Source organism: Podarcis pityusensis (assembly GCF_964106645.2).
Source record: "Podarcis pityusensis genome assembly, chromosome: Z".
NCBI lineage: Eukaryota > Metazoa > Chordata > Lepidosauria > Squamata > Lacertidae > Podarcis > Podarcis pityusensis.
In genome coordinates, this window is record NC_138044.1 from 18,235,977 (window position 1) to 18,261,936 (window position 25,960).

The window sequence follows — 25,960 nt, forward strand, 5'->3', positions numbered from 1 at the left end:
GCTATTGCAGTAAAGTGTGTGGTTTTTTCCCCTGTGGGGGTGCTGATACAGCTTGCCAAAGGCAAAAGGGACCCTAGGTACACCTCTGAAACTTCCTTATACAGAGTCATGCTGGTCCAACTAGCTCAGTGGTGTAGACACTGACTGGGAGCAGCAGCAGCTATCCAGGGTTTCCCAGCCCTATGGGGAGACACCACTGGGCTTGAACCTGGGAACTTCTGCATGCAAAGCAGGTGTCCTGTACGTTGAGCTACCTCTCTTCCACAGAGGGACTGCTCCTCCTGGGAAGGCTATTACTGCCAGGGCGTGCCCACTCAGTCGCTGCCCCCCACCCACCCACAAAGCTCCTTCACCTTGCATATTCAAAGCAAAGCAGTTGTCATTATTGGAGGGGGGGAGCACCCAGTATTTCCCAGTTTATCTCCAGTAAAGGTTCACTGAGCACGTGGATCTGCCCCTGAACTCCCCCATCCGTGGGAATTTTGGGGTGGGGAGGGCATGAAGCGTAGTTGAAACGGGAGGTTTAGTGGAGGGGCTACGTTTTCCCATATGGAGCTGGGGTGCAACTTCAGAAGTGGAGGTTGACCATAGAGAGCTGTTCTCGATCTGGGGGGAGGGGAAGTCTTTCCAAACACCCTGGACCCCTGGTCAGCCCCCTTCCCCTCCCTCCCAATGCATCCACCCACCCGATCCAGCCTCACTTTCCCTCTGTTTAGTCAAATTCACCCCGCCTTGGCTGATGTCACATCCTGCTCCGACAGCCCCCCCCTTCCCAGTCAGTGCCTTGCAAAGCTTCCTCTCTTTCTCTCTTTTTCTTATTTTTAATCCTTACTTTAGCCCCCCCCCTTTCCTCCTTCCTCCTCAACCCCCCCGCTTTTTTTTTCCAAGGCAAACTTTTGGCAGGAGAGAGAAAGGAGAAAGACACACCATCCTTTGGGGTTGGCTTGAAATCCTTCCTCTCCGATGCTTTTCCGATCAGGGGAGCCATTGAAACACCCAGTGGGGGGGAATCATATAACCAGAGACCGGGAAAGGAAAGAGCTCTGAGAGGACGAGAGATAGAGGGGAACTGGGGGGCGCATTGCCAGAAATAGAGGAAGATGCCCGGGGCCGCTGAAGCTGGTCGCTGTCCCTTCCCAGGGTGGTGCTGAACCTCCTCAAGAGAGGCAGCGAAGCATCCTTTGCAACGGGCTGCGACGGAATCCGGGAGCTGAAGAGGCGGCGGCAGCAGGAAGGAAGAGACCCCCACCCCACCAAGCCCCGAGGACGAGGCGGCTCAGTCTATGCCCGAGCCTGGAGCCCCCCGCAAGAGCCATGCGACCCGCCAGCAAGCTCCTCAGCCTCCTCTTCCTCCTCCTGATGGGCACAGAACTCACCCAAGTAGGTGCCTTTCACCCTAACGTCACCCCATCCTTCCTTCCCCCTCCCATTAATGCCATGCACAACCAACACCACTCCACACACACACACACACACACCAAAGCACAGAAGCTTTTCAGCTGTCCCCTCTCCACCGTTTCCCCTCACCCCACATTTACAAACCAGCATGCCATTAAAGGTCATTATTTTCTCCTCCTTCTGTGGGGCGGGGGGGGGGGCTAAAATTGGTCTGGAGAGGGTGGGGGTGTCTAAGGCTGATGTATTTCATTTGTGGAGAACCGCTGCATCTTTGGAGACCAGATGCCTGAATGCTCCCCCGCGCGCACACACAAGCTGCAACTTCAATTAAAAGTTGAGGTCCTGCCCCAAAGGGCAGAGTCCCTTTTTCTGCTGTGCTTTCGCACTTTTAATTTGGGGCGAAAGAATGGGAAGGAGACGAGACTGAGGTCAGCGGTGGCAGGAGCTATCCAATGTCCTGAAGACGGGTGCTGGGTGCTTCCCCCACCACCCACAAGCTTGGGAGTGGTGCGGAGCAGGTGGGACGCTAGGGAGGAAGGGAGGGAGGGGGGAAATGGGGGCGTTGCTTCTAGGGGAAGCCTCTAAAGGAAATCTGGCCTGGCAGACACTTCTCAAGTTACTTAGCAAGAGGATCAGCCAGGAGGAGATGGGCATCCAAGACTTGAAACTGAAAAAGAGCTGCAGACCTCAAAATATCTATTATTTCATAGATTTCAAAAATTGTAGAGTTGGAAGGGACCCGAGGGGTTTTCTACTCCAACCCCCTGCAATGCTTCTGACTATGTATGCTTCCAAGTTCAGATTCTACAACCTGTGTCTTTTCCTACCCTTTCAAGAAAAATCATAGGAAGTGGAGGGTTTTGGGATTTGCAGAAAGTGGTATTCAAATTGGATGTTTCTTGCTGGAAGATTGTGGGAGCCCCCCCCCCCCCACTTTCACTTTCCCCTCCCCCAACCAGGTAAATGAGTCTGCAAGGGAGAAAAAAGATGACTTTTTTCATGGGGAGTTATTTGCTTTTCTTCAGCCCGTTTTTCCATCCCGTGTTGGGGAGAGGGGATGGTGAGAAGTCCTCTGAATATGTTGTATCCAAGCTGTGTCTAAAGAGAGAAAGGAAGGGAGTAAATAGGAATAAGAAAAGGACCCTCTCTTAAAGAATCCCTGTTCTCTACTCTGTTCAGAGGGGGGAATCCTGCCATTTTCCTGCCTTTTACATCTCTTCCCTTGTTTCCCTGCCTGGTTTCCTTTGAACCTGAAATGTATTGAAGAGAGCACATCTTTAAAACTGCTTCCAACACAGGTCTGTTAATAATACAGAGGACTGGTGGCTAACTGGGAGGGTGTCAGAAGGATGTGGGTTTTTTATTTAAAAAAATCAGGGATGGGGAGAGAGGGTTTGGGAGTGGGGAGGTCTGGCTTTTGGGGGGAGGCTGAAGAAGGCTTGCACCTGGCAACCAAAATTTCGGTGTGAGTGTGTGGAGAGGGGGGGGGTGATCATGCCTATTAAGGGAAACTGCGCATGTCCCAGGGTTGGACAAAGGCAAGGGTGAAACGGGAAAGACTTGCCCTGAAATTGACAAAGAGCAGCTGGTCTGTTAATGTGCTGAGACAACAGTGTGTTAAAGTATCCCTGCTGAGTGGTACAATTCTCTATCTCCCACCTACCCCCATAGATGAATAGGGGAGGCATTTCTTTCATGGGGTGTCTCAAACTGGTAGCTGGTGCCCCTTCCCTACCCACCACCCACCACCCCTCCAGTGCAGCCCATACTCCTCCAAATTGCATTTATGATCGGAGGCACCTGTTCTCCCCACACTGATTCCCCCCTCCCCATCTTTTTGGTCAAGGACAATGGAGGCATTTGTCAGGGAGAGAGGGAGGGGAACAGGTCCTTGCATTCTGCATCTAGACACAGGAATAGTGAGGGGAGAGGCAGGTAGGAAAGTAGATGAGGAGGACCAATGAGACAGGGACAGGCTTCACTCAGCATCACTCTCAGGTTTATTGCATATACCCCAGAGATGGAGGGTGGTGGGTGAACCGGGTGGCAGAAAGGGCATGGCTTGTTTCCTGTGTCCTGAGACTGGTGGTGGTGACAATAATAAGAAATCAATTATTATACACACACCCCCCATGCTTAATTGGGGAAGGGCCATGGCTCAAGTGGCAGAACACCTGCTTTGCATGCAGAAGGTCCCAGCTTCAGTTCCCAATGGCATCTCCAGGTGGAGATGAGAATGTTCTCTGCCTGAAACCCCGAGGAGCAGCTGCCAGTCAGTGTCTAACTCAGTACAAGGCAGCCTTCTGTGTTCCTATTCAAATTAGCCTTTTACTCAGAACCATGAATCTTAATTTATTGGTGGGGGGAGAGAGGGCCACACAGCTCAGTGGCAGAGCATCTGTGTTGTATGCAGAAGGTTCCCCCATTTCTATTTATTCAGAACAATGAGGACTAGGTTGTTACTTTTTGTTTAGGGGAAGGGCCATAGTTTAGTAGCGGAGCATCTTCTTTGCATGCAGAAGGTCCCACATTCAACCCCAAATGGCATCTCCAGGTGGGGTTGCCTGAAGTCCTGGAGAGCTTCTGCTGCCAGTCAGTGTAGACAATACTGAGCTACATGGACCAATGTTTGGACTCTGCACAAAGCAGCTTCCCATTAACTGAATTATGATTTGATAAATGCATATCCAGAGATTAATATTAATGTTGTTGTTATTTCCAAACCAGAGCATCACTGATGATGACCACAAGTTGCACAACAGTTTACGGTACTGAAAGCATGTTACAGGGATTCAGTCATCCTTACATAACAACTCTGAGAGGCAGTTCAATATTGTTGTTACTTATCCCCTACAATGCAGGCTGAACGGGGGGTGGGGGGTGGCAGATAGGCCGAAATGAATTTATGGCTGAGGTGAGATTTGGAGGAGGGTGTCTCCTGGTCCTCTGTGCACTCTTTGCCAGAAAGGTGCTGGTGTGGTAATGGTGGCATTGGAAAGAACGTCTCTGAATGTGTGGGTTTCATTCTCCTGGCTTGCACTGCTCCATTCCCATCACAGGCCCACTTCCATCATCCTGAAGACCTCCTGATAGGACACTGCCTGTAGAGTGCCTTCTCCTGCACAACACAGGGGTTGGTTGGAGATGTAGGGGATTTTTATTTCTTTATTTCATGAAATTTATGCACTGCTTAATTTAAAAACAACAACAACAACCTCAATGTAGTTCCCCCCCCCCAAAAAAAATTGGCGAATAAAATTATCAATAAGAAAAATTAAGAGTAATTTAAGACTTCCAGAAAAGTTAAAATAACAGTAGGGATAAATCAGATAAAAACTCGGAGCAACTTTCTAAACATCCAAGTAGGTTTGTCTGAACATAAATGCTTTTAGCAGGTGCCGAAAAGAGAAGGTGAAGATGCCTGCCCATTTTTAATAGGCAGGGAGTTCCAAAGTGTAGGTGCTGCGACACTAAAATATCAATTCCTTACAAATGCACAATGGTTATTATGTGGCTCTTGTCACAGTGACAGTTCTACCCATCACAGCAGTCAAGTGGGCATATATGAGGGATGATGTGATCTTTTGGGAAATCTGCATAAGGCTTTATACACCAATACCAGCACCTCGAACCTAGCCTAGATTTATTATGTGAATATTGTGTAGTAGATTGGAAGGCGTGGTTGCGTGGGCTTCCAGGAGAATAGCAAAAGTTCCTGCCTGCTGTAGTTGGTTGTTGGGCATGCAAACAGACCTGAAGCGAGGGCTGTGGAAATATTTCCATTTCCACAGTTCCAAGTTAGAAGCAGCAGGGCGGTGTTGGGAGCTCACTTCTGGAGGAAATGCTTCTCTCACACACATTTCTGACCGTACATCTGACTGGATGCTGCTAAAGCATCTCCAGGCTCCCAGTTAAATCCTGATGAATATAAGGGTATAGGAAGATAGATGGATGGATGGTCCATTGCTGTATACGGCAACTTTCTAAATTCTATTGTAATCTCACCCTTTGTTCAGAACAATGAGGACTGGAATCTTACCTTATAGAGGTGAAGGGCCACCGCTTAAAGGTAGATAAACTGCTTTGTGTGAAGAAAGTCCCAGATGGCAATTGCCCCAATTGCATCTCTAGACAGTGCTGGGGAAAGGCTCCAACTTGAAAACCTGTAGAGCTGTGGCCACTCAGTGTGGACCCCACACTGAGCTAGATGGACCAATGATCTAACTCAATATAAGACAGCTTTCCTATGTCCCTGGAAAGGGCAGTAGCTCTCTGCTTTGCATGCAGAAGATTCCAGATTAAACCCCTGGCATCTCCTGGTAGGGTCAGGAATTTTCCCTGCCTGAAACCCTGCTGAGATGCTGCCAGTCAATGTTGACAATTCTGAACTTGATGGACCAAGGGTTCTATGTCCCTGCTCCTTGCTTTGCTAACTCAATGCTATTTGATTTCTGCAAAGGAATCAAATTGAAGCTCTTGCTCTTTCACCACCTACCCAGCCCAGTTTCTAATTCCTGGACTCTGCAGGGGTTTCAGGTTTCCATTAATCTTGCTCACCTGACACACACAGTCCTCACTAATGGCTTTGTTCCAGACTCCACCCAGTCCCCATTGCCTGCAGGATCTCATTTATATTTCTGTGCCAAATCTACATTTCCAATTCCTTCTCCTGGCCATTCTCTTTCTCCTCCAAGCCACTGTCTCTCCATCCATGCTGAAAACCAGCCCAAGAAAGGCATCATTGACCTTTAAGGAGATATAATGTTTTGGTCCATGGGGAAAGGCTTGTGTTTGTTCATGATGGCTCAGAAAAACAATGTTCGTGGCTAAATGCAACAATATGCAATCTGCTTTGGGAGCCAATGGAACAGACGTTGCAATAGCGTAGCAAAGGCACCGGGTTGACCCAAAGATTAGGGGGGCTGTTGCACGTTGCACTCATGTGACATCACACATGTCTCCCAACATTATGCAGGCCAGACCGATGCATCCTAGCAGAAAGCTGGACCAGCCTGTGTGGTGTAGGGAGACACCACGCAGGCTGGTGCAGCCTTCCACTAGGCCTCACTGGTCCCCATGGCGTCAGAAGATGCTGCAGGAGATGGCACAGCCTAGCACGAGGTCGCACAAGCCTGTGCAGCATCTCCCAACACTGTACAGGCCAGTTCAGCCTTCCACTAGTGTCAGGAGATGTTGCACAAGCAGGTGCGACCTTGCATCTCCCCACAGTATCTCCTGACACTGTGCAGGCCATTGCAGCCTTCCATTGATGCTACGCTGTGCTCGGCTTGGCAATTCGGCCTTCTTCACCCTCTCTGTATTTGGGGGACTGAGGCCCCTGTTAAGGAATATTGAGGAGGCTGGTGACACCTCCACCCCCTAAAGTCTACAGCACATGCCTGAGTAGAGTAGGAAGATCGGCTCATAAGGGCATAAGAGCCAATGGCCCATCTAGTCCAGCTTCCTGTTCCCACAATGGCCAGCCAGATGTCTCATAAAATGGTGAATGAAAGCAGACCAGAGAAGGATGAAATGGGAAGTGGAATTAAAGAGGACTTAGAAACTTTGTAGAACAGTATGAACGATTGCTAAATTAGGAGGGCGAAGTGGTAGAGTTGGAGGCAACAGATGGTAAAATGGAAAAGTCCTTCACACAGGTGTCTCGAGGAACGGAACAGCCAAATGGCGGAGTTGTGATGTTGGAGGAGTGGAATAGAGCCATGGATGGAGAGATGGAGAGAGATTCTGAGCTGGCAGAGATAGAGTTGAGAGGGAAAGGACTCTGTGTACAACTTGGAGTGAATTCAGAGGGGAAAGCTATCAAACCTCTGGCACTTTTCTTGGAAAAAATAATGAAAGAAGTGTAAATGGAAGGGATAGTTTTTAAAATCAAGATGTAAAACCACTGCAAATACAACAGGAAATGGGAATGGAAGATACAGATTTGGGTGCAATCTAATTAATACATAATAAGTAAAGAACTATGGAATATAACTTAATTAATTTAATATATTATCATAGCGGAGGGACTCTTGTGTGGACAAGGCTGGAAGGATTTGATTTGATTAGAGAAAATATATTGCTGGCATTTATTAATAATAATTATTATAAATATATTTTTGGACTTTATTATATTAAAAAAAAATCTGTTTTGTCTGAAAGGGAATCTGTCTGGGTCTGAAGACTGGGAAAATATTGCCTAACAGAAAGTTGATTGGTTGGGTGTCATTCTAGAGTGAATATTTTTAATAATTTCCTTTATGTAACTGACAGGTGGAAAATTGGAAATCCTTTATATTTTCCTGTTTTTTGAGTTTCCTTTTCTCTCCCCCCCTCTGTTTTTGTTTTTATTTAGATTTGTTTCTTTTATCTTCTTGTAATCCAAAAAAACCTGAATAAAATCTTATTTAAAAAGCGACAATGATGAAAGGAACCAGGTTCAGTCCCTGATAACACGCAGCTAAGGCTACGGAAATAAAACCCTGGAGAGCCACAGCCTATCAACAGTACTTAGCTAGACAAAAACAATGGTCTGACTCTGCCTAAGGCTGTTTTCAAGGTTCCTGTTTAATTCAGCAATTCATTCCAAACTAAGGGCCACAGCTCTCTCATAGAGCACCTGCTCTGCATGCAGAAGGTCTTGGATTCAATCCCTTATGGCATCTCCAAGTGAGGCTGGGAATGTCCCCTGCCTGAACCCCTGGAGAGCTGCTGCCAGTCATTGTAGGAAGAGTTGAGCTAGATGGACCTGGGGTTTGACTCGGTATCAGGCAGCTTCCTTCCTTCCTACGTAATTCATCAGAACTAGGTGGAACAGAATCTTCTTTAGTTTGGTGGTCAAGGGCCATAGCTCAGAGGTAGAGCACCTGCTTTGCATGCAGAAAGTCCGAGAATTAATCCCCAGTGGCATCTCCAGGTAGGGCTGTGAATGTCCCCTGCCTGATGCCCTGGACAGATACTGCCAGTCAGTGTAGACAATATTGAGCTGGATGAACCAGCGAGCTGACTCAGTATAAGGCAGCTTTATACATTCTAGATTTGTCAATTCATAGCAAGTCCATGACTGAGCTGGGTCTTTTCATGCTTTTGATTGCTTTATTCCGACCTGTTCTCTTATGAGGTGTGGGAACCTATAAACTGAGATGATGCACTAGACATGTCGGTAATGAGTAGCACTTAGCAAACTGTGTGCAGATCACTTTGCATTCATTATCTTAATAATCTTTATAGTAATCAATTATGGTAGGATGTGTTTGGGGGTCTTTGCTTTATTTTGCCACCCCTTCCCTTGAATCAGACTATTTCATTCCATTTCTCATTTCTCCCGTCATAACTTTATTCCCAACCCTTGCCATTTCTGCATCAATATGCAAAAAAGAAATATCCCTGGTAAAGATTTGCCTGTGTTTTCACACACTTCTCTCCTAATATGCCCCAAAACATGTACATTTTTGCAGGAAATTTTCCTTAATCAACGTAATGTTATATGCCACCCCAATCTCCATGAGTGGTGCGAGAATCCAGGGGTTGCAAGCAGCGCCAGATTTAGGTTTGATGAGGCCCTAAGCTACTGAAGGTAATGGGGCCCTTTATATGTCCAGCTGTCCTTTATCAACAACAAATTGTCGGAGTTTTGTGCTGAATATATGCTATATGGTAATTTATTAAACTAATAATTTATGAAATCCCCACGACGGGGTGAGCTTCCGTCGTTTGGTCCCTGCTCCTGCCAACCTAGCAGTTCAAAAGCATATCAAGTGCAAGTAGATAAATAGTAGGTACTGCTCTGGTGGGAAGGTAAACGGCATTTCTGTGTGCTGCTCTGGTTTCGCCAGAAGTGGCTTAGTCATGCTGACCACATGACCTGGAAGCTGTCTGCGGACAAACGCCAGCTCCCTCGGCCAGTATAGCGAGATGAGCGCTGCAACCCCAGAGTCGTCCACGAAAGGACTTAACGGTCAGGGGTCCCTTCACCTTTACCTTTTAATAGGTATCTAAAGCCATTTGCACACCACAAATAGGAGCCTACACAACACAAGATACTGTTGCTGTGTGTAGGTTTTATTTTATTTGTTTTATATTTTGGAAATGTACATCCAGGGTTTTTTTCCTTAAAATTTTTTGGGGACCTCCAAGAGAGAGGGGCCCTAAGCTATAGCCTGTTTAGCTTATACATAAATCCGGCACTGGTTGCAAGTGGTTTACTTACATATACGTACATACAACCTGCACCTAGATGGAGAGAGTGCAGGTCATTTACATCCCAATAGGGTCCTGTTTCTCCCATTGCTGTAGCCTCAGATTCCAAGAGACTCCAAATATCATGTCTGACCCTCTCTGCAGCATAAAACAGACTGCCTGACTTCATTCTCTGTGGCTCCCCCCGCTTGCAAAAGGAACACTTCTTTTCCTATATTGCTTACCACATCGCCCACTGTAACCCAGGAAACTTTCCCCACCCATCTCTGGCATTGTCTTTTGCTAATTACCCAGAGGTCAGGGCAGGGTGTCCTTACTCATCGAGCTCCTGCTAGGCTGGCCTGGGTCATTAGCACTAGCAGGGTCTAGGGATTTCCAAGTTTGGTACAGTTTAATCAAACCTTGATTAATTCTAACTTTTACTAAATCCAAGAATTATTGGGGAGGATCTGGCACCCAGGAGTTTAGGGGATCCTTGCCGCCTCAAAACTTATAACAATAACAAAAGCATTTTGGGTGCACACTCTCCTCTAGTGCTGGAGTCAAACTGTGTTACCAGCTATACTCAGAGTAGACTCATGAAAAGAAATGAGCTTAAATTAAGTATGTCCACTGCTTCTCTCTCTCCCTCTCCCTCTCTCTCTCTCTCTCTCTCTCTCTCTCTGTCTCTCTCTCTCTCTTGTCTTGATTTCTTAACTTATATCCAGTGTTAGAAACTGAGATATGAAACCTAGGAGCTAAATGGCACCTTAATTATGGGCACAACAGTTATGGGCACAACAACGGAATGTCTAGACACACTTTTTTATAACAAGAATACAAAGCTGAAAATGAATGAACTGCAGCTAAAATATTATGTTCATTTTTCTAATGGTCTAGTCCTTCCCCTGCCTACCCCCTTAATATTCTCAAGAAGGTCTCTTCTCCAGTCTTCAGGGAGTAGCTGGAAGAGGGAAGGCAGAAAAAAGGTCCTCCTTTCCTTCCACTCTGCTTATATCCCTGCCTTTCCGCTCGAAAGAGCCTGGAGTGGCAAAGAACAGGCAATAAAATCATAATAAACACCTTTAAAACAATTATAGTGTAGATGCAGACTGGGAAAGATCTCCATTTCAAAGGCTTGTTGGAATAGGAAGGTATTCAGTGGATGCCAAAAACAGTGCTTGTCTAATACCAAAGGGAAGTGAGTTCCAAAGGTAAGCTCCAGCAATGCCAAATAACTGATTCCTTTCACTGTGCAGAACAGACCTTCTGATAAGATGGCATTTGCAGGAGGCCTCTCCCACACAGCACAGTAATTGACTGGGTGTGTAAGGGGTGAGACAATCATTCTGGCAGCCTAGTCCCAAGCTCCATGGGGCTTTATGCACCAAAACCAGCACCTTGAAATTAGCCCATGGTCAAGTGTTGTGTCTACCTAGAGACCAGCCAAAGAGCCTCCTCCCTTCATCACCAACAGTCCAAGAGAGGGAAGGACAGAATGAATACAGGATTCAGCCATGGACTAGAAAGAAGTGTGTGTGTTTTATTAGCAAAATTCTGTTTAACTTGAGTGTAGGTAAGTAGAGATAGATAGATAGATAGATAGATAGATAGATAGATAGATGATAGATAGATAGATGATAGATAGATAAATAGATAGATAGATGATAGATAGATTAGATAGATAAATAGATAGATATAGATGATAGATAGATGATAGATAGATAGATAGATAGATAGATGATAGATAGATAGATAGATAGATAGATAGATAGATAGATATAGATAGATAGATAGATAGATACATGATAGATAGATGATAGATAGATAGATGATAGATAGATAGATAGATAGATGATAGATAGATAGATAGATAGATAGATAGATAGATAGATAATGATGATAGATAGATAGATAGATGATAGATAGATAGAGATAGATAGATGATAGATAGATAGATAGATAGATAGATAGATAGATAGATAGATATAGATAGATGATAGATGATAGATAGATAGATAGATAGATAGATAGATAGATATAGATAGATAGATAGATAGATAGATAGATAGATAGATAGGATAGATAGATGATAGATAGATAGATAGATAGATAGATAGATAGATAGATAGATGATAGATGATAGATAGATAGATGATAGATAGATAGATGATAGATAGATAGATAGATAGATGATAGATAGATAGATAGATAGATAGATATAGATAGATAGATGATAGATAGATGATAGATAGATGATAGATAGATGATAGATAGATAGATAGATGATAGATTGATAGATTGATAGATAGATAGATTGATAGATTGATAGATGATGATAGATAGATGATAGATGATAGATAGATAGATAGATAGATAGATAGATAGATATAATTTCATTTGTGATTCCACACTTTTATGAAAGTCTTGGTGTTTTCTTCTATTCTGTTATGGGCTATAGAATAATGCAATAAACACAATTCACTCATTTGTATTGATGAAAAACTCTGGAAGCTCATATTGAAGAAGGTCTACTCTTGTGCAGAAATCCACTTCCCTTCAAAAGTGGCCCCAGATTATATATATATAGGCCCCTGGAACCCAGAGCAGCTGGGTACTGAGATCTCCAGCCTCATCTTGGCATGCACAGGATTGTGTCAAGCACTCCCACTTTGTTAAGCACATGGAACCAGGTGCCTGGTGTTGTGAAAGAGGGTCTCATCCATGCAGGATTGAGCAGTGGAAAAAGGAGCTGGACTCTTTGGCCCTCCCCACAGCTCCCACCATGCCTGGTCATTTGACACAATGATGGAGTCCAGAAGCATCTGAAGGGCACCAAGCTCCCTGACAATGTTAGAAGAGGGACCTCTTGATGCCTTCATACTCCTGGTGGAGCACAGGGGGCCCTAAAAGAAGCCAGAGTGATTTGGGTCTCGTCCACCTCTCTGCGTGTCCTATGCCTAAAAAGCATGGGGTTGAGAGGGGTTTTTTGCTTGTCCCATGCTTTCTAGCCGCATGTCTGAGTGGTCTTTTCTGTTTGCTCCACTACTTTCCCCAGGAAAATCCACTATTTACGTCTGAATCAGAGCAAACATCAATCCATGGAAAACCCAACAGGCGTATGCTCTAATTCAGTGATAAAGAGTGGGTATTCCCAGAGAAAAGCGACTGAACAAGTGAAAGTGTGGACGAGCCCTTAACCCAGGGGCAACAATTCAAATGGGCAAGTTGGAAATTGGATTGTGGTAGACTAAGTTCAGATCTTGCCTCTCTGCCACAGATCAGGCCAACCAGCTCTATATCTTTGCTGCTCAATCAATTCCAGCAATGCCTGTGGCTCAAATCCGGGGGGGGGGGGGAGGAGGAATAATCATGCCACATGTTATTCCTTGCCACCTGGCCATAAAAGAGCAAAACAGATGAAGGCCATGTGTGGATCAGGAAAATTAACTTTGAGCCCCCCAAATTTGGGATCCTCTCCAAACTGGCACCAAGGATTTTTTCCCTGCAGCATTTTGCAGCAAAAAACCCCGTGTTTTGCAGTGCTCCACAAGCTGAGCAATTGGTATATCAAACACGGGGTTTGTACTTAGCATGAACTATGAACCCCAACATTCTGGATCCTCTCCAAATGGTGCCAAAGTGTGAATCCACAGCCAAGCAAATGAAATGGATGGCTTCTTGTTCATAAGCTAACCTTGGGCCCACTCCATACAGACACACACACACCCCTCCACTGGTCAATGCCTCTTACACTCTTCACCTGTCCAATTCAGTTCAATGGCAATTAGTTTGGCATCACTTTGCAGAAGGACACTAATCCTGATTATGAGAACAGATAAGACCAGTAATAAATATAACCTGAGGCTGAAAATGACCTCTCTCTCTCTCTCTCTCTCTCTCTTTATTGGTGAAAGCTGAAGTTGGTGAAATGTGACATGAATTGGCTCATGAGATGAGGCAGCTACCTCAAGTGATGGACTGGAGGGTTGCCATTTGATTCTTCCTCTGTTTCCACAGTTTTCCTCCTCTCATCATGCTGATAACACACAGGTGTGGGGAGGAATCAAGGGCAGAGGTGCCTTAACAGGCAAGGCAAGATTTGGGCCATCATTATAATTTATAACATAGCAGGGCGAGAGGCAGGCAGGCATGATATCTGGGACACAATCTGCCAGCAAAAATGGAAATTTGCTGCCAAACAGCAACTGAGCTAAGTTAAAGGCACTGCTTCAGTTTAGGATCCGGATACACCAATCGAGCACTGCACTCTGCAAGTGAGGGCCTCCTGTAGATGCCATCACCCCACTGGCGGAGGAAGGGGCGTGCGGGGGGAGTGCACCGCCCCTGGCAGTGCGATCCCAGCAGGGTGCCATTGTGGCTGCACCCCCACCCACACTGGGCACCACGCCCCTACGGGCAGCACACCACACCTCCGGGACACGCGTCACATCCCTACAGGTGGCACGCTCCACCTCCTGGGGCTGGAGCATGAAGCTCTGCCACTGCATCACCCCAGGATGTCCCTTATGCACAATATAGGAATCAGGCCTTTAGTGTTGTGCTGCCTGCCTTTGGAACGCCCTGCCCTTGGGTGTTAGATATGCTCCATCTCTGCTGTCTTTTCGGCAACCACTGAAGACCTTTTGAAGAGCCTTTTAAGTGGAGATCTTTCACAGTCTCATGTGTACTGGAATTCTTTTTAGCATGCTTTTATTGTCTTATCGCTTCCTGATTGCCATCCTGGGCCCCTTTTATTAAATATAAATTTAAATAAATAAATAAATAAATAAATAAATAAAGCTATCTAATCATCTCTTCCCTGTCTCTTCTTCTGGCTACAAGTATAAGCTGACCCCATCCACCTTTTCCTTGCTGGCCCTGATTTCAAGGCCACACAATATCTTTGTCCCCTTCTTCTCGGGACATGCTCCAGTGTGGTCAATACCCTACTTAAAACATGGAGTCCAGGTCCTGAATAATTTAAACCCAACAGTACAACTTAAGCAAATGTTATTTGATCAGATGCCATCAGATTTGATTTATGAGGCAGACACCTGAGCTGGTGTCATCTCATGGATCAGTCCAAGCTTTGCTTGCATGAAGTCTCTCTGTGCCAAGACCCATATGCCAGAGGATGACGCAGGAAGCCCCTTCAGTCTCTAGTGATCTTGGGGTGCCGAAACCCCAAGTTCTTTTAGGGGAAGAGTCAGTCAATAACCAAAACTTCAAGAGAAAGAATAGAAAGGAAAGGAAGGGAGCAGATAAAAGAAAGGACTGCTTCACACAGTGCATCGTTAAACCATGGAAATTGCTTTTTCTGCAGAAGGCAGAGATGGCCACCAACTTGGATGGCTTTAAAAGAAAATTGGACAAATTCATGGAGTTTTAGTAGAAAGCTACCAGTAGCTACTAGCCACAGTGGCTATGCTCTGTCTCCACAGCTGGCGGCAGCAATGCGCCTGAATACCAGTTGCTGGAAATAACAGGAGGGAAGTTCTGTTATTGTGCTCAAATCCTGTTAGCTGGTTTCCCACAGGCAACTGTTCAGTCACCGTGAGAACAAGATGCTGGAGTAGACGGGCCCAGTCCAGCAGGCTTGTCTTATATTCTTAAAGCTTACTCTCCCACCCCCAGTCCAACTGAATGACTATTTTGCAATTTGTCTTGTGATTCACATCTTTAGCAACTTTCCAACTGATCCAGGTTTTGCTCTTAAACAGCACAAAGCCTGATCAGCTGGAATGTTGCTAAAGATCTCACGAAACCCTCAGCTGCTTAGGCATTGCCTAGGGAGGGCTTATTCCAATCAACTGAAGCCATGGTTCTCAAAGCGAACAGGGACTAGGGCTAGATGGCTTTAAAAGAGGTTTAGACAAATTCACGGAGGAGAGGCCTGACAATTATGTTCTTCCTCCACAGTTGGAGGCAGCAATGCTTCTGAATGCCAGTGGCTAGAAACTGCAGGAGGCAAGAGTACTGCTGTGCTCAGATCCTGCTTTTGGGCTTCCCATTGGGGATATCTGGTGGGCCATTGCGAGAACAGGATGCTGGCCTAGATGGGCCACTGGCCTGATCCAGCAGACTCTTCTTGTGTTCTTATATTAAGGGAGGTACTGAAAACTTATTGTAGGGAGTTTTTTCCTCTCTTTTGCTGAGTTTGTTGGGGAGGGGAGGGGACGTATTGTCAAAAAGAAAGGGAATAGGAAGAATGGATTTTGTGTGTGGACCTTTGGGAAAGCAGGATGGTCATGCCCCATCGATATTTGCAAAGCCAGACCAAAGTAGGCACCTTCTAATTCAATTTAAAAATCTTGATAGAGAGCCACCTGTTCCCATTTAAAATTAATTGTCATTTTTTCATGTACTCAAAATGAAATGAAGACTTTCCCCGTCAGCTCTGCTTTATTCTGGGGCCTTCACTGTTCAGCCTACATGCTTCTGCCATATGTGGCTTGTTCCATTGCTGATGTAAGGACCAGCTGCTCTGAGAAGGGAAACATCCTCCGCGCAAAGCAGAGACATCTGCCAAGTGGGAAGAGGAGCATCACTAGATGGGCTTTAAGGATTTCAAAAACATCAAAACACACGTCTTGATGTCCCTCTGCCAGTCCTCAGAGTGGCAGGTGGTTGGGTGGGAGGCAGGTTGGAAACAGAGCCTAAAGTTGCATGGAATAATCTCCAGTTTCATTTTGGGGTTACCAATTGCAATTTCAGAGGAGCAGAAATATTTATTGACAAGAAGGAAAGGGGAAAAAACAATTCACATGAACTCATGCAATACTAGGCTGCATCAACAGAAGTCTCCAAATCAAGGGGTGGAATAAGACTGCTGTATTCTGCCTTGGTCAGGCCCCACCTGGAGTCCTGTGTCCATCTCTGGGCACATTAGTTTAAGAAGGATATTGACAAGCTGGAACATGTGCAGAGGAAGGTGACCAAGATGATGAAGGGTCCAGAAACCAAGCCTTAGAAGGAATGGTTACAGGAGCTGGGTATATTTAGCCTGAAGAACAGGAAACTGAGAGGAGCCATGAGGGCAATCTTCAAATATATGGAGGTCCATCCCATGGAAGACGGAACAAGCTTGTTTTCTCCCGTTCTGGAGGGTAGGACCCCAAACTAATGGATTCAAATGTGAAGAAAGGGGATTCTGACTAAAACTTAGGAATACAGTGGACACTTGGGTTGTGAATGTGATCCATGAGGGATGCACGTTCACAACCCGCAGTGTCCACAACCCACAGTGGCACGTCTGCACATGCATGGGTTGCGATTCGGCGCTTCTGCACAGGCGCAAAGCACGATTTAGCGCTTCTGCGCATGCATGACCACCAAAACCCGGAAGTAATCCGTTCTGGTACTTCTGGGTTTTGGCGGTCCGCAACCTGAAAAACGCAACCTGAAGCGTCTGTAACCCGAGGTATGACTGTAGCTTTCTGGGGGTGAGAGCCATTTGACAGTGGAATGAACTCCCTCGGGAGGTGGTGGACTCTCCTTCACGGGGGGTTTCAACCAGAGGTTGGATGGCCTTCTGTCAGGGATCCTTTAGCTGTGATTCCTGCATTGGAGGGGGTTGGACTAGATGATGCTAGAATTCATTCTCTCAGGCTTTAGGGGTGCAGAGAAAAGTCTTTCTCAGCCATCAAATACCTGGGTAAATAAGAACATTTAAAAATCCCCCCTGAAAGTCATGTTGGAGACAGGCACACCTCACCAGGGAAGCCATGCCACAAGTGAGGAATTTGCACTGAAAAGGCCCTGACAGGGGTTAAAGCCAGCTGGTTAGCACCCCAGCGGTCTCACCACCAACAATGTCATGTTTGTCAATCATTGGATATTATTGTTACGATTATTCAATTCAGGCTTGTGTGTGCACGATACAATTTTTATTGAATTGTGTTTTGTTTTGTTATGTTTTATCATATATATATATATATTGTAAAGAACTTTTGAGACTTCCTTTTTTTTACGTGTATTGCAATATGCAATAAATCAACTCAAAATCAAAGCCCTGTACACATGCGAATCACACACAGAGATACAAGAAGGGGAAGATTTGGTTCTGCAGAAGTATTAATGTAAGCATCTAAAGACAAGTTGAGCATAAGCCATTCGTGTGATGCAGCAGGTACTAAAGCTAATTCAATCTTAAGGCTCTATTAACACAAGTGTCGTGTCCAGATCAAGAGAAGCCATAGTTTCCTTCATATTCGGTGCTGGTCAGATTAGTCCTTGAGCTCTGCATCCAAGTGTGGGCACCACTCTTTTGACAAAGAACTGACATAGGAGCCTGTCCAGAGAGAATGCATAAACCATGATGTTTATGCAAAGGCTTTATTAAAGGGAAATCAATGGGCATCAAGAACCCAAAAGGGAGGTGCTGTAGCTCAGTGGTGGAGCAGAACACCCCAGGTTCAATCCTCAACTGCCTCTCCAGGTAAGACTGGGAGAGATTCCTTGCCTGAAACCTGAAGAGTCCCTGTCAGGCAGTGCAAGAAATCCTGAGCTATGTGGATCCAGGGCAGTAGAAGTCAATTGCCTATGATGATTTATTTACACATTTAATCATGAAATATTTATATACCACTATATCACAAAAATTATATATATCAAAACAGTTTACAATAGTAAAACTAAGACATAACAATACAATAAAAGCTTAACAAGCTAAAAACAAAAATGCTAAAAAAAAAATTTATATATTGTAAATAACTCTTCATTCCTTTATTCGGAATTATGAATATAGCCCCTTTTTTTAGGTGAGAGCTGTAGCTCAGTGGTAGAGCATCTACTTTGCATGCAAAAGATCCTGGGTTCAATCCCCCAGTGGCATCTCCAGGTGGAGCTGGAAATGTCCCCTGTATGAAACCCTGGAGAGATGCTGCCAGTCAGTGTTGGCAGTACTGAAAGAGATGGACCGACGGGCCAACTCAAAACAAGGCAGCATACACACACACACACACAAATTGCCTATACAATTTTCTTTATTTATACTCCATCTTTTTCCCCAGACAGGGACTCAAGGTGGCTTACAGCTAAAATAAGAACAGCTAAAAACATGGTGGGGGGGTCATTAAAAATCAATTAAACATTAAGAAAATTAAAGCTATATCTATATACACAGAGAAAGAGAAATAGCTATAGCTAAAGAAATATAGAGAGACGATATATTTTTTAAAAATACAGACCATCCCAATAAAAACAGCACAGACCATCCACCTCATTAAATGCAGTCAGTTCCCAAAAGCCTGTTGGAACAAGAAGGTCTTTGCCTACCGGCAAAAAAAAACCAGCAATAAAGGGAGCCAGCCTGGCTTCTCCGGGGAGGGCGTTCCAGAGTCTGGGAACAGCTTGTTTATTTAGAATCATAAGGACTGGGATCTTAGTTTTGAGGGAGAACCATAACTAAATGGCAGAGCACCCCTTTTGCATGCAGAAGGTCCCATGTTCAATCCCCAATGACAGCGCCAGGTAGGGCTGGGAGAAATTCCCTGCCTGAAACCCTGGACAGCCACTCCCAGTCAGTGTAGACAACCCTGAGCTAGGTGGACCAAAGTTCTGAATTGGCATAAGGCAACTTCCTTTGTTCCTATTTAATTCACCCCTTCTAACTGCGGCACCTCCTTGGGGGGAGACTGCAATTCCAGTCTACTCTAGAAGGTGGCACCAGAGCCCAGCAATTCCTCAACATCTCTGGTGGCAGATGTGTGTCATCCCTCCTTTACGGTCCTTTGTCTGCAAAGAGGACAGAAACTCTGAACATCTGGGTTTTGAGGGGAGGTTACTGTTTTTGTTTTGTCTTCTTGAGGAGTCCCCTGGAAAGGAAGAAAATGAATTATTATTCCATGCTTTCTCCCTTCGCAGCAAAATATTGCACGTACTTCAGCAAATATTAGCCCCTACGGAGTTCATGGAGACTTACATAGAGAAACGGGTGTAGGATTGCAGCCTTTTCTTCAGGTATCTGGAGAGTTGAGAAAGAGTTTGGTATTGGCGTTGAGGGACACTCTAAAGTGACATTTGGGGCTTCTGATCTTTAATGATTAATTCAATGGGGAAGCTTCATTTCACAGAATCATAGAGTTAGGAGGGACCCAAAGGGTCATCAACTCCAACCTAAGAATGCATCAAAAGAGTCAGTGGGTGCCTCACCAGGTAGCTGTAGTGTGTGTGTGTGTGTGTGTGTGTGTGTGTAAGAAAAATACCAGCCGGTCCTGTAACTCCCAGACCACCTTGTTTGAGGAACATAACTCAGTGGCAAAGCATCTGCTTTGCATGCAGAAGGCCACAGGTTCAGTCCCCAGTAGCATCTCCAGACAGTCCCCTGCCTGAGACTCTGGAGAGCCAATGCTGCCAGTCAGTGTCGACAATACTGAGCAAGTGGACCATTGGTCTGACCCAGCAGAAGGCCGCTTCCTATGGTGCTATTTGATTCGGCTCTTTACTCAGAACTATGAGGACTAGAATCTTACTTTCTTTTTATGAGACAGGGTACAGTTCAATAGCAGAGTGCTTGGTTTGCATGCAGAAAGTCCCAGATTCAGTCCTCTGGCCATATCTCCAGATAGCGCTGGGAATTCTCCACAACTGACACCCAGGAAAGAGTTACTGCCAGTCAGTGTTGACAATACTGAGCTACATACTAGACCTTTGTGTCTGACTCAGTATAATGCAGCTTCCTATGTAAAAAGAACAGCAGGATTGCAGATCCTGACGAGAACTCATGATCCAATACAGCTCATGATTAGACCAGATTGAATCATGTCAGTCTGTTTTGGAATCTGACTTTGGCAGAATCCTCTCCCATCCCTTATGTGGACTTTTGCATGACTGGGGTGTGTCACCAACTGTACAAAGGCACTTTTTTCCTCTGGCACTGCCCATGACTTGCAGGAAGGGTCAATCATGAGGGGAAGTGGCCCTTGGGCTGAATCAAATGTTTATAGCCATTTGGAGAAATTAAGATGCTTGCATGATCTTTGGCGACATTTTGGTTGGGCTCATTTCTTGGTCCAATTATGGATTTTTGAATTTAAGGAACAGGAGACTTTAAAGTTGCTGAGGGTGGAATGATAGTTGCAGGGAGGGATGTGAACATCAGAAGAATCCTGCACCTGGATCAGGCCAGCCCCTGAGTGCAACAGACATTCTCCCTACCTGTGGTTCCTAGCAAGTAGAAGCATAGAATCACAGAGTTGGAAGGGGCCCTGAGGATCCTCTAGTCCACCCCCCTGCAATGCAGGGATAAGCAACTGTCCCATACAGGGATCAAACCTGTGACCTTGGTATTATCAGCACCATGCTCTAACCAACTGAGCTAGAGATGACCCCCCAAGGTATACTGTCTCCAACAGTGGGGATGTCTGGCTGCAGGATCAGCACAGAAGCCCATCTAATCCACCAGGCTGTTCCTATAGTTACAAAGCAGATGCCCCAATGGAATGCCCACCACAAGACAGACGTGAGCACAACAGCAGTTCTCCCCACCTGTGATTCCCAGCAACAGGTATTCAGAGGCATCCTGCCTCCAATGCTGGGAGCAGAACATATGAAGAGCCCTGCAGCTGGATCAGGCCCAGCATCCTTTCCAGACAGTGGCCAACCAGATGCCCCAATGGAAAGAAGCCCACAAGCAGGATCTTAGTGTAACAGAAACTCCACAGTTGTTGTTCCCCATCATCTGGTATTTAGAGGTAGACTGTCCCTGGGCATGGAGGTTCTGCTAACCCAAGAGACTTCCATAAGAAAGGCCCTGCTGGATAAGGTCAGTGGCCCATCTGCTCCAGCATCCTATTCTCCCAGTGGCCAACCAGATGCCCATTATGGGAATGACCTAAGTGCTACAGCAACTCCCCTCACCTGCATCTCCTAGCAAGTGGTATTCAGAGGTGGAGTCTCCCTGAGCATGGAAGTTCTGCTATCACAATAGACTTCCATAAGAAAGGCCCTGCTATTAAAGGCCAATGGCCCATCCAGTCCAGCATCCTGTTCTTACAGTGGCCAACCAGGTACCCCACAAGCAGGACCTGTGTGCAACAACAACGCACTCCTGTGATTTCCAGCAACTGGCATTCAGAAGCATTGCTGCCTCCGATGCAAGGAAGTTGGATCCCTGCTGGATTTTTCTTTCTCCCCTTTCCCTTCCCGTTTGATCTGAGACAGTTCCTAGGCAGGATTTCTTCTCCGTGCCTTACCAAGAGGGGTCCTTTGCGGTCCCCTCCTTTCTTTGCTGCTGGATGCCGCCAGGGGGCGTCAGCGGGCGTCAGAAAAGGCCGGGCGGGAAGAGGAGGGAGGGAGGGAGAAGAAGGTGGGCTCTGGAGGACGGCAGAGTAGAAGGATGCTTTAACACCAGCCTGCGCTTGCTGGGCACGGCGGCTCCTCCTACCCTCTCTCTCCGCCACCCGTTACATCCCCGCCCCGCTCGCCCAGGCAGAGCCAGCGCAAGAGGCGCAGGAACAGGGGATGCTTTTGCAGAGCGGGCGCCGTCCAGGTTTGCAAAGGCGAACAGAAGCAGAACCGTTAGCCTCCGCCCCTTGCGTCTCCGTCTCTTCAATCTCCTGCTTTTTTGCAGAGCTTCCTGACTGAATCATCAGCCTGGTGTGACGCCCAGGAGCGGGTGAGGAGCGCCCAGGAAGCCTAGAGGGAGCTAAGAGGTGGTTGTAGTAGCCACCGGGTAGGGACCAGGTTGCCAGGCGCCAGGGCGAGCGGGATGTGGCAGGGTTGGCCGGCTGGTTTGGGTGGCTGGTGGGCGGCGGAGCCCAGCCTGGCGCGAAGCATGGAGCCCGGCTCAGAATGAAGGCGGCGGCGGCCGGGCTGCCCGTCGAGGCGAGGAAGGGGCGAGTCAGAAGAGGAGGAAGGAGGTGGAGGCGCCCCCCGACGACGCGATGTCGGTGCCTTTGCTGAAGATCGGCGTGGTCCTCAGCACCATGGCCATGATTACCAACTGGATGTCCCAGACCTTGCCGTCCCTGGTAGGGCTCAACACCACCAAGCTGACTGCAGCCTCCGGGGGCACCTTGGACAGGAGCACTGGGGTGAGTTGCCCCTTTCTTTGACAGGGGATGGGCTTGGGAGAGGGCAGGGAGGAAGGAGCAGCAGAGGAACATGGACCCTTGGTCCATCCAGCTCAGTAGTGTCCACACTGACTGGCAGCTGTGGCTCTCTCCAGGGTTTCAGGCAGAGGACCTTTGTAATTGAATCTGGGACCTTCTGCATGCAAAGCAAATGCTCTACCCATTAAGAAATAGCTGCTGGTGGTGAATGTAGGAAGCTGCCTTATCAGACCCTTGGGCCATCTAGCTCAGCAGCACCCAGACTGGCAGCAGTAGCTTTCCAGGGTTTCAAGCAGGGGATTGAACCTGGGACCTTCTGCATGCAAAGTAGATGCTCTTCCTCTGATTAACCTCTGATTAAGAGCTAGTCAGACCCTTGGTCCCTCTAGCCCAGTCCTGCCTGAACTACCTGAACTAACTAGAAGAGGTTATCCCAGGTTTCTGGCAGGGACATTCCCAGTCCTGTCTGAAGAGGCCGTTGCAGGGTCAAACATGGGAACTTTTGCATGCTAAGCAAGCGCTGTCACTAAGCTATGATGGCCTTTCCCCAAATGGGTGGGTTCTTGCAGAAATGGGAGCCTCCAAACTCTCTCCTCCTAGGAGACACACCTTTAGAAGGGCAGGGTGGGTGCTGGCTGGCTGGAAGTGTGTAGATCACCTTCTGCCACCTGTGGTCAACTTGGCAAGCATCTACCCAATAGGGAAGGTTACATACACAGAGACAGGCACACAGACAGACAGACATATTGCATCCAATCCATCAGAGTCTTTTTAGCAGGTGGCTTGGAGAGGGGCATATATCTTGTGTCACTCCCTTCCTCTCTTTCTAACTTAAAATAGTGTGTGTGTGTGTGTGTGTGTGTGTGTGTGTCTGTGTCTGTGTGTCTGTGTGTCTGTGTCTGTGTGTGTGTGAGAAATCATCCACCCTATAAGCAAAGTTGTCTTAAAATACTAGCTTTGCTTATAGGGTGGATGGTTTCACACACACAAACTCACACACACACCATTTAGTCGCCTCCCACCACCTAAATCCCCCCTCTGTAGATTATCAGGTGCAAATTTCATACAAAGGCTTGCCATTGCAGGCCTCACTGCTTTGAGTCCCCAGCAGTCCTGCCTGCAGTTAGACATTTTGGCTTTCAAAGACTTCAGCTCTCTTTTCTCCTCATCCAGTCCTTGGGTGTCTTAAGATTGGGAAGTGGCTGAGGTTCTCTTTAAAAAAGAAAAAAAGAAAAAGCAAGCAGTGTTTTGTGGGGGAGGGGGCTCTGCCCTCTCCTCTCCATCCCATCCATCAGAGTCAGAGGGAGGAGAATGTGGTACCCAATTTTTGCATCTGTCCACACATATGACCTGGTGCAGCACTTTCTAAATGAAGGGATGGTTTGCATACCATCCTAGGACAGAAACATCAGGTGAGGTCTTGGAACACCTGAATATGCTTCCACATGTCAAACAATGCAGAAATCCCCCCCTCTAAAAAAACAGAATCACAGGAACTGTAGTTTTATCCCCCACAGGGTGACCATTTTCAGCACCCTTCACAAACTAGAGTTCCCGAGATCATCCAAGGAAGGACTATGCTTTAAATGCATGGCATGTATTCAGTCATGTACAATGCTGACCCAACCCTATTGCATGCAGAGTTTCATTCATACTTCTTTCAAGAAATGGCTTGTTCACCTTCATGTGTGAGCAGGTTCTGGGGTGAGATTTGGAAGTGTACTGTGGAGCAGGACAGTGTGCGAGCCTCAAAGAAAGAGAGCTTGCATCAGGGTCCCAGTCCTGTGCACGCTTATATGTCCCATATAAAAATAAAATTGGTGTGTGGAAAGATGGATTGAGTGGTGATTGTGATTGGTGGGGAGCATTGAAATACCCACTCTAAGGGGAATCCTCTTAGTGTTGGTCTAACAAGTGGACTTAATGCAACGGGTTTGGAGTCTGTGATGTGCTTTGCTGGTGGGGGGAGAGAGCACTTTGTGGCTGAGAGCATGAACCCCCCCCATAATCCGTCTCCCTAATTGTAAGCCCAGTGAACTGTGGCTGACCATGTTCATTCTCCTCCTTCCTGTTTATCAATCTCTTGCCCTGTGCAATGTCAAAATTGTGGTGGTTTTTTTATAGCCACCTTATGATGTTGTGCAAGAAAACGGTGTACAGGTGGAGAAGTGTGATGGGGCCCACCAGTTCCCACCTGTCTCCTCCTCCATCACCACCATTCCCTTCCCACCCACCCCACCCCCCAAAAAGAGGCATGAAGGATATAGGAAGGAACAGCCTTGATTTATGCAGCAATTCATTTTATTTTTTCATCTTCAAAACGGGAGGTAGTTTTTGTCCAGGAATTAAGATGGCAGGGTGCAGTTGACTCTGGATTAAGCCCCATCAAAAACAGTGAGACGTCCTTCTGAGCAAACAGATGCTCAGATTTCTGCTGCAAATCACGCTGTTCATTGCAATATGGGGGGTGTGTGTGTTGCTCAGAAATGATTGCTGACTAGGTCAATTACCGTGTGTATAGGGGGTGAAACACAAGATTTATAAAGCAGCTGTAAATCTTTGTGTGTGTGGAGGGAGTAAAAACAACAACAACCAACAACACCATGTCCTGTATTTGCTGTTAAAACACAGGCTCTTTAAGGGATTAGAGCAAATGAAATTGAAAGAAGCAAGCTGAAGCGTGTACAGAAAAGGGCGGCCAAATTGATAAGAGGTCTGGAAACCAAGCCTTATGAGCAATGGTTGAGGGAGTTTGGGATGTTTAGCCTGGAGAAGAGGAGAAGGAGAGGGGATATGATAGCCAGTTTCAAACATCTGAATGCCTGCCACATAAACGATGGAGCAAACTTGTTTTCTATTGCTCCAGAGGGCAGGACCCAAATCAATGGATTCAAGTGAGAAGAAGGGAGATTCCAACTAGACATTAGGAAGAACTTTCCAACAGTAAGGTCTATTCGACCGTGGAACAGACTTCCTTGGAAGGTGGTGGACTTCTTTACTGGAGATTTTCAAGCAGAGGTTGGGTGACCACCTGTCAGGCATTATTTAGTTGTGATTCCTGCATTGCAGAGGGTTGGGCTGGATTACTCTTCCAATTCTACAGTTCTACGATTCTATGAAATCAATATGCTTTTGGGAATATTCCCTGTTGCTGAGGCTGATGTGCCATTTTTACAGTGGATGTCTCACCTGAGCAGGGAAGATTAATGATCTATTCAGGGTCAGGAAGAGGAGAGAGAAGAATCTGCTACCCAAACTCTTTTTAGACTGTTCCCTCCACACTCTTCAGATGAAATCCCACCCCACCCCCAAGAAATCTCTCGGTTGTG

The 25,960-nt window shown here is 46.5% G+C and overlaps 1 protein-coding gene across 2 annotated transcripts in view; it reads left to right on the forward strand.

Annotated features, from left to right (window-relative positions):
* Positions 1–745: 745 nt before the first annotated feature.
* Positions 746–25,960, forward strand: part of OLFM1 (olfactomedin 1) — a 49,630-nt gene continuing 24,415 nt past the window's right edge. The window contains exon 1 of one of the 2 annotated variants that reach the window (XM_080989872.1): positions 746–1,380. In XM_080989872.1, coding sequence (XP_080845998.1) covers positions 1,315–1,380 — 66 coding nt within the window. In that variant the 5' untranslated portion in view covers positions 746–1,314. Of the gene's footprint in view, positions 1,381–21,909; positions 22,614–25,960 lie in introns of those variants that run through there. The other variant, XM_080989871.1, reaches the window with a different exon arrangement.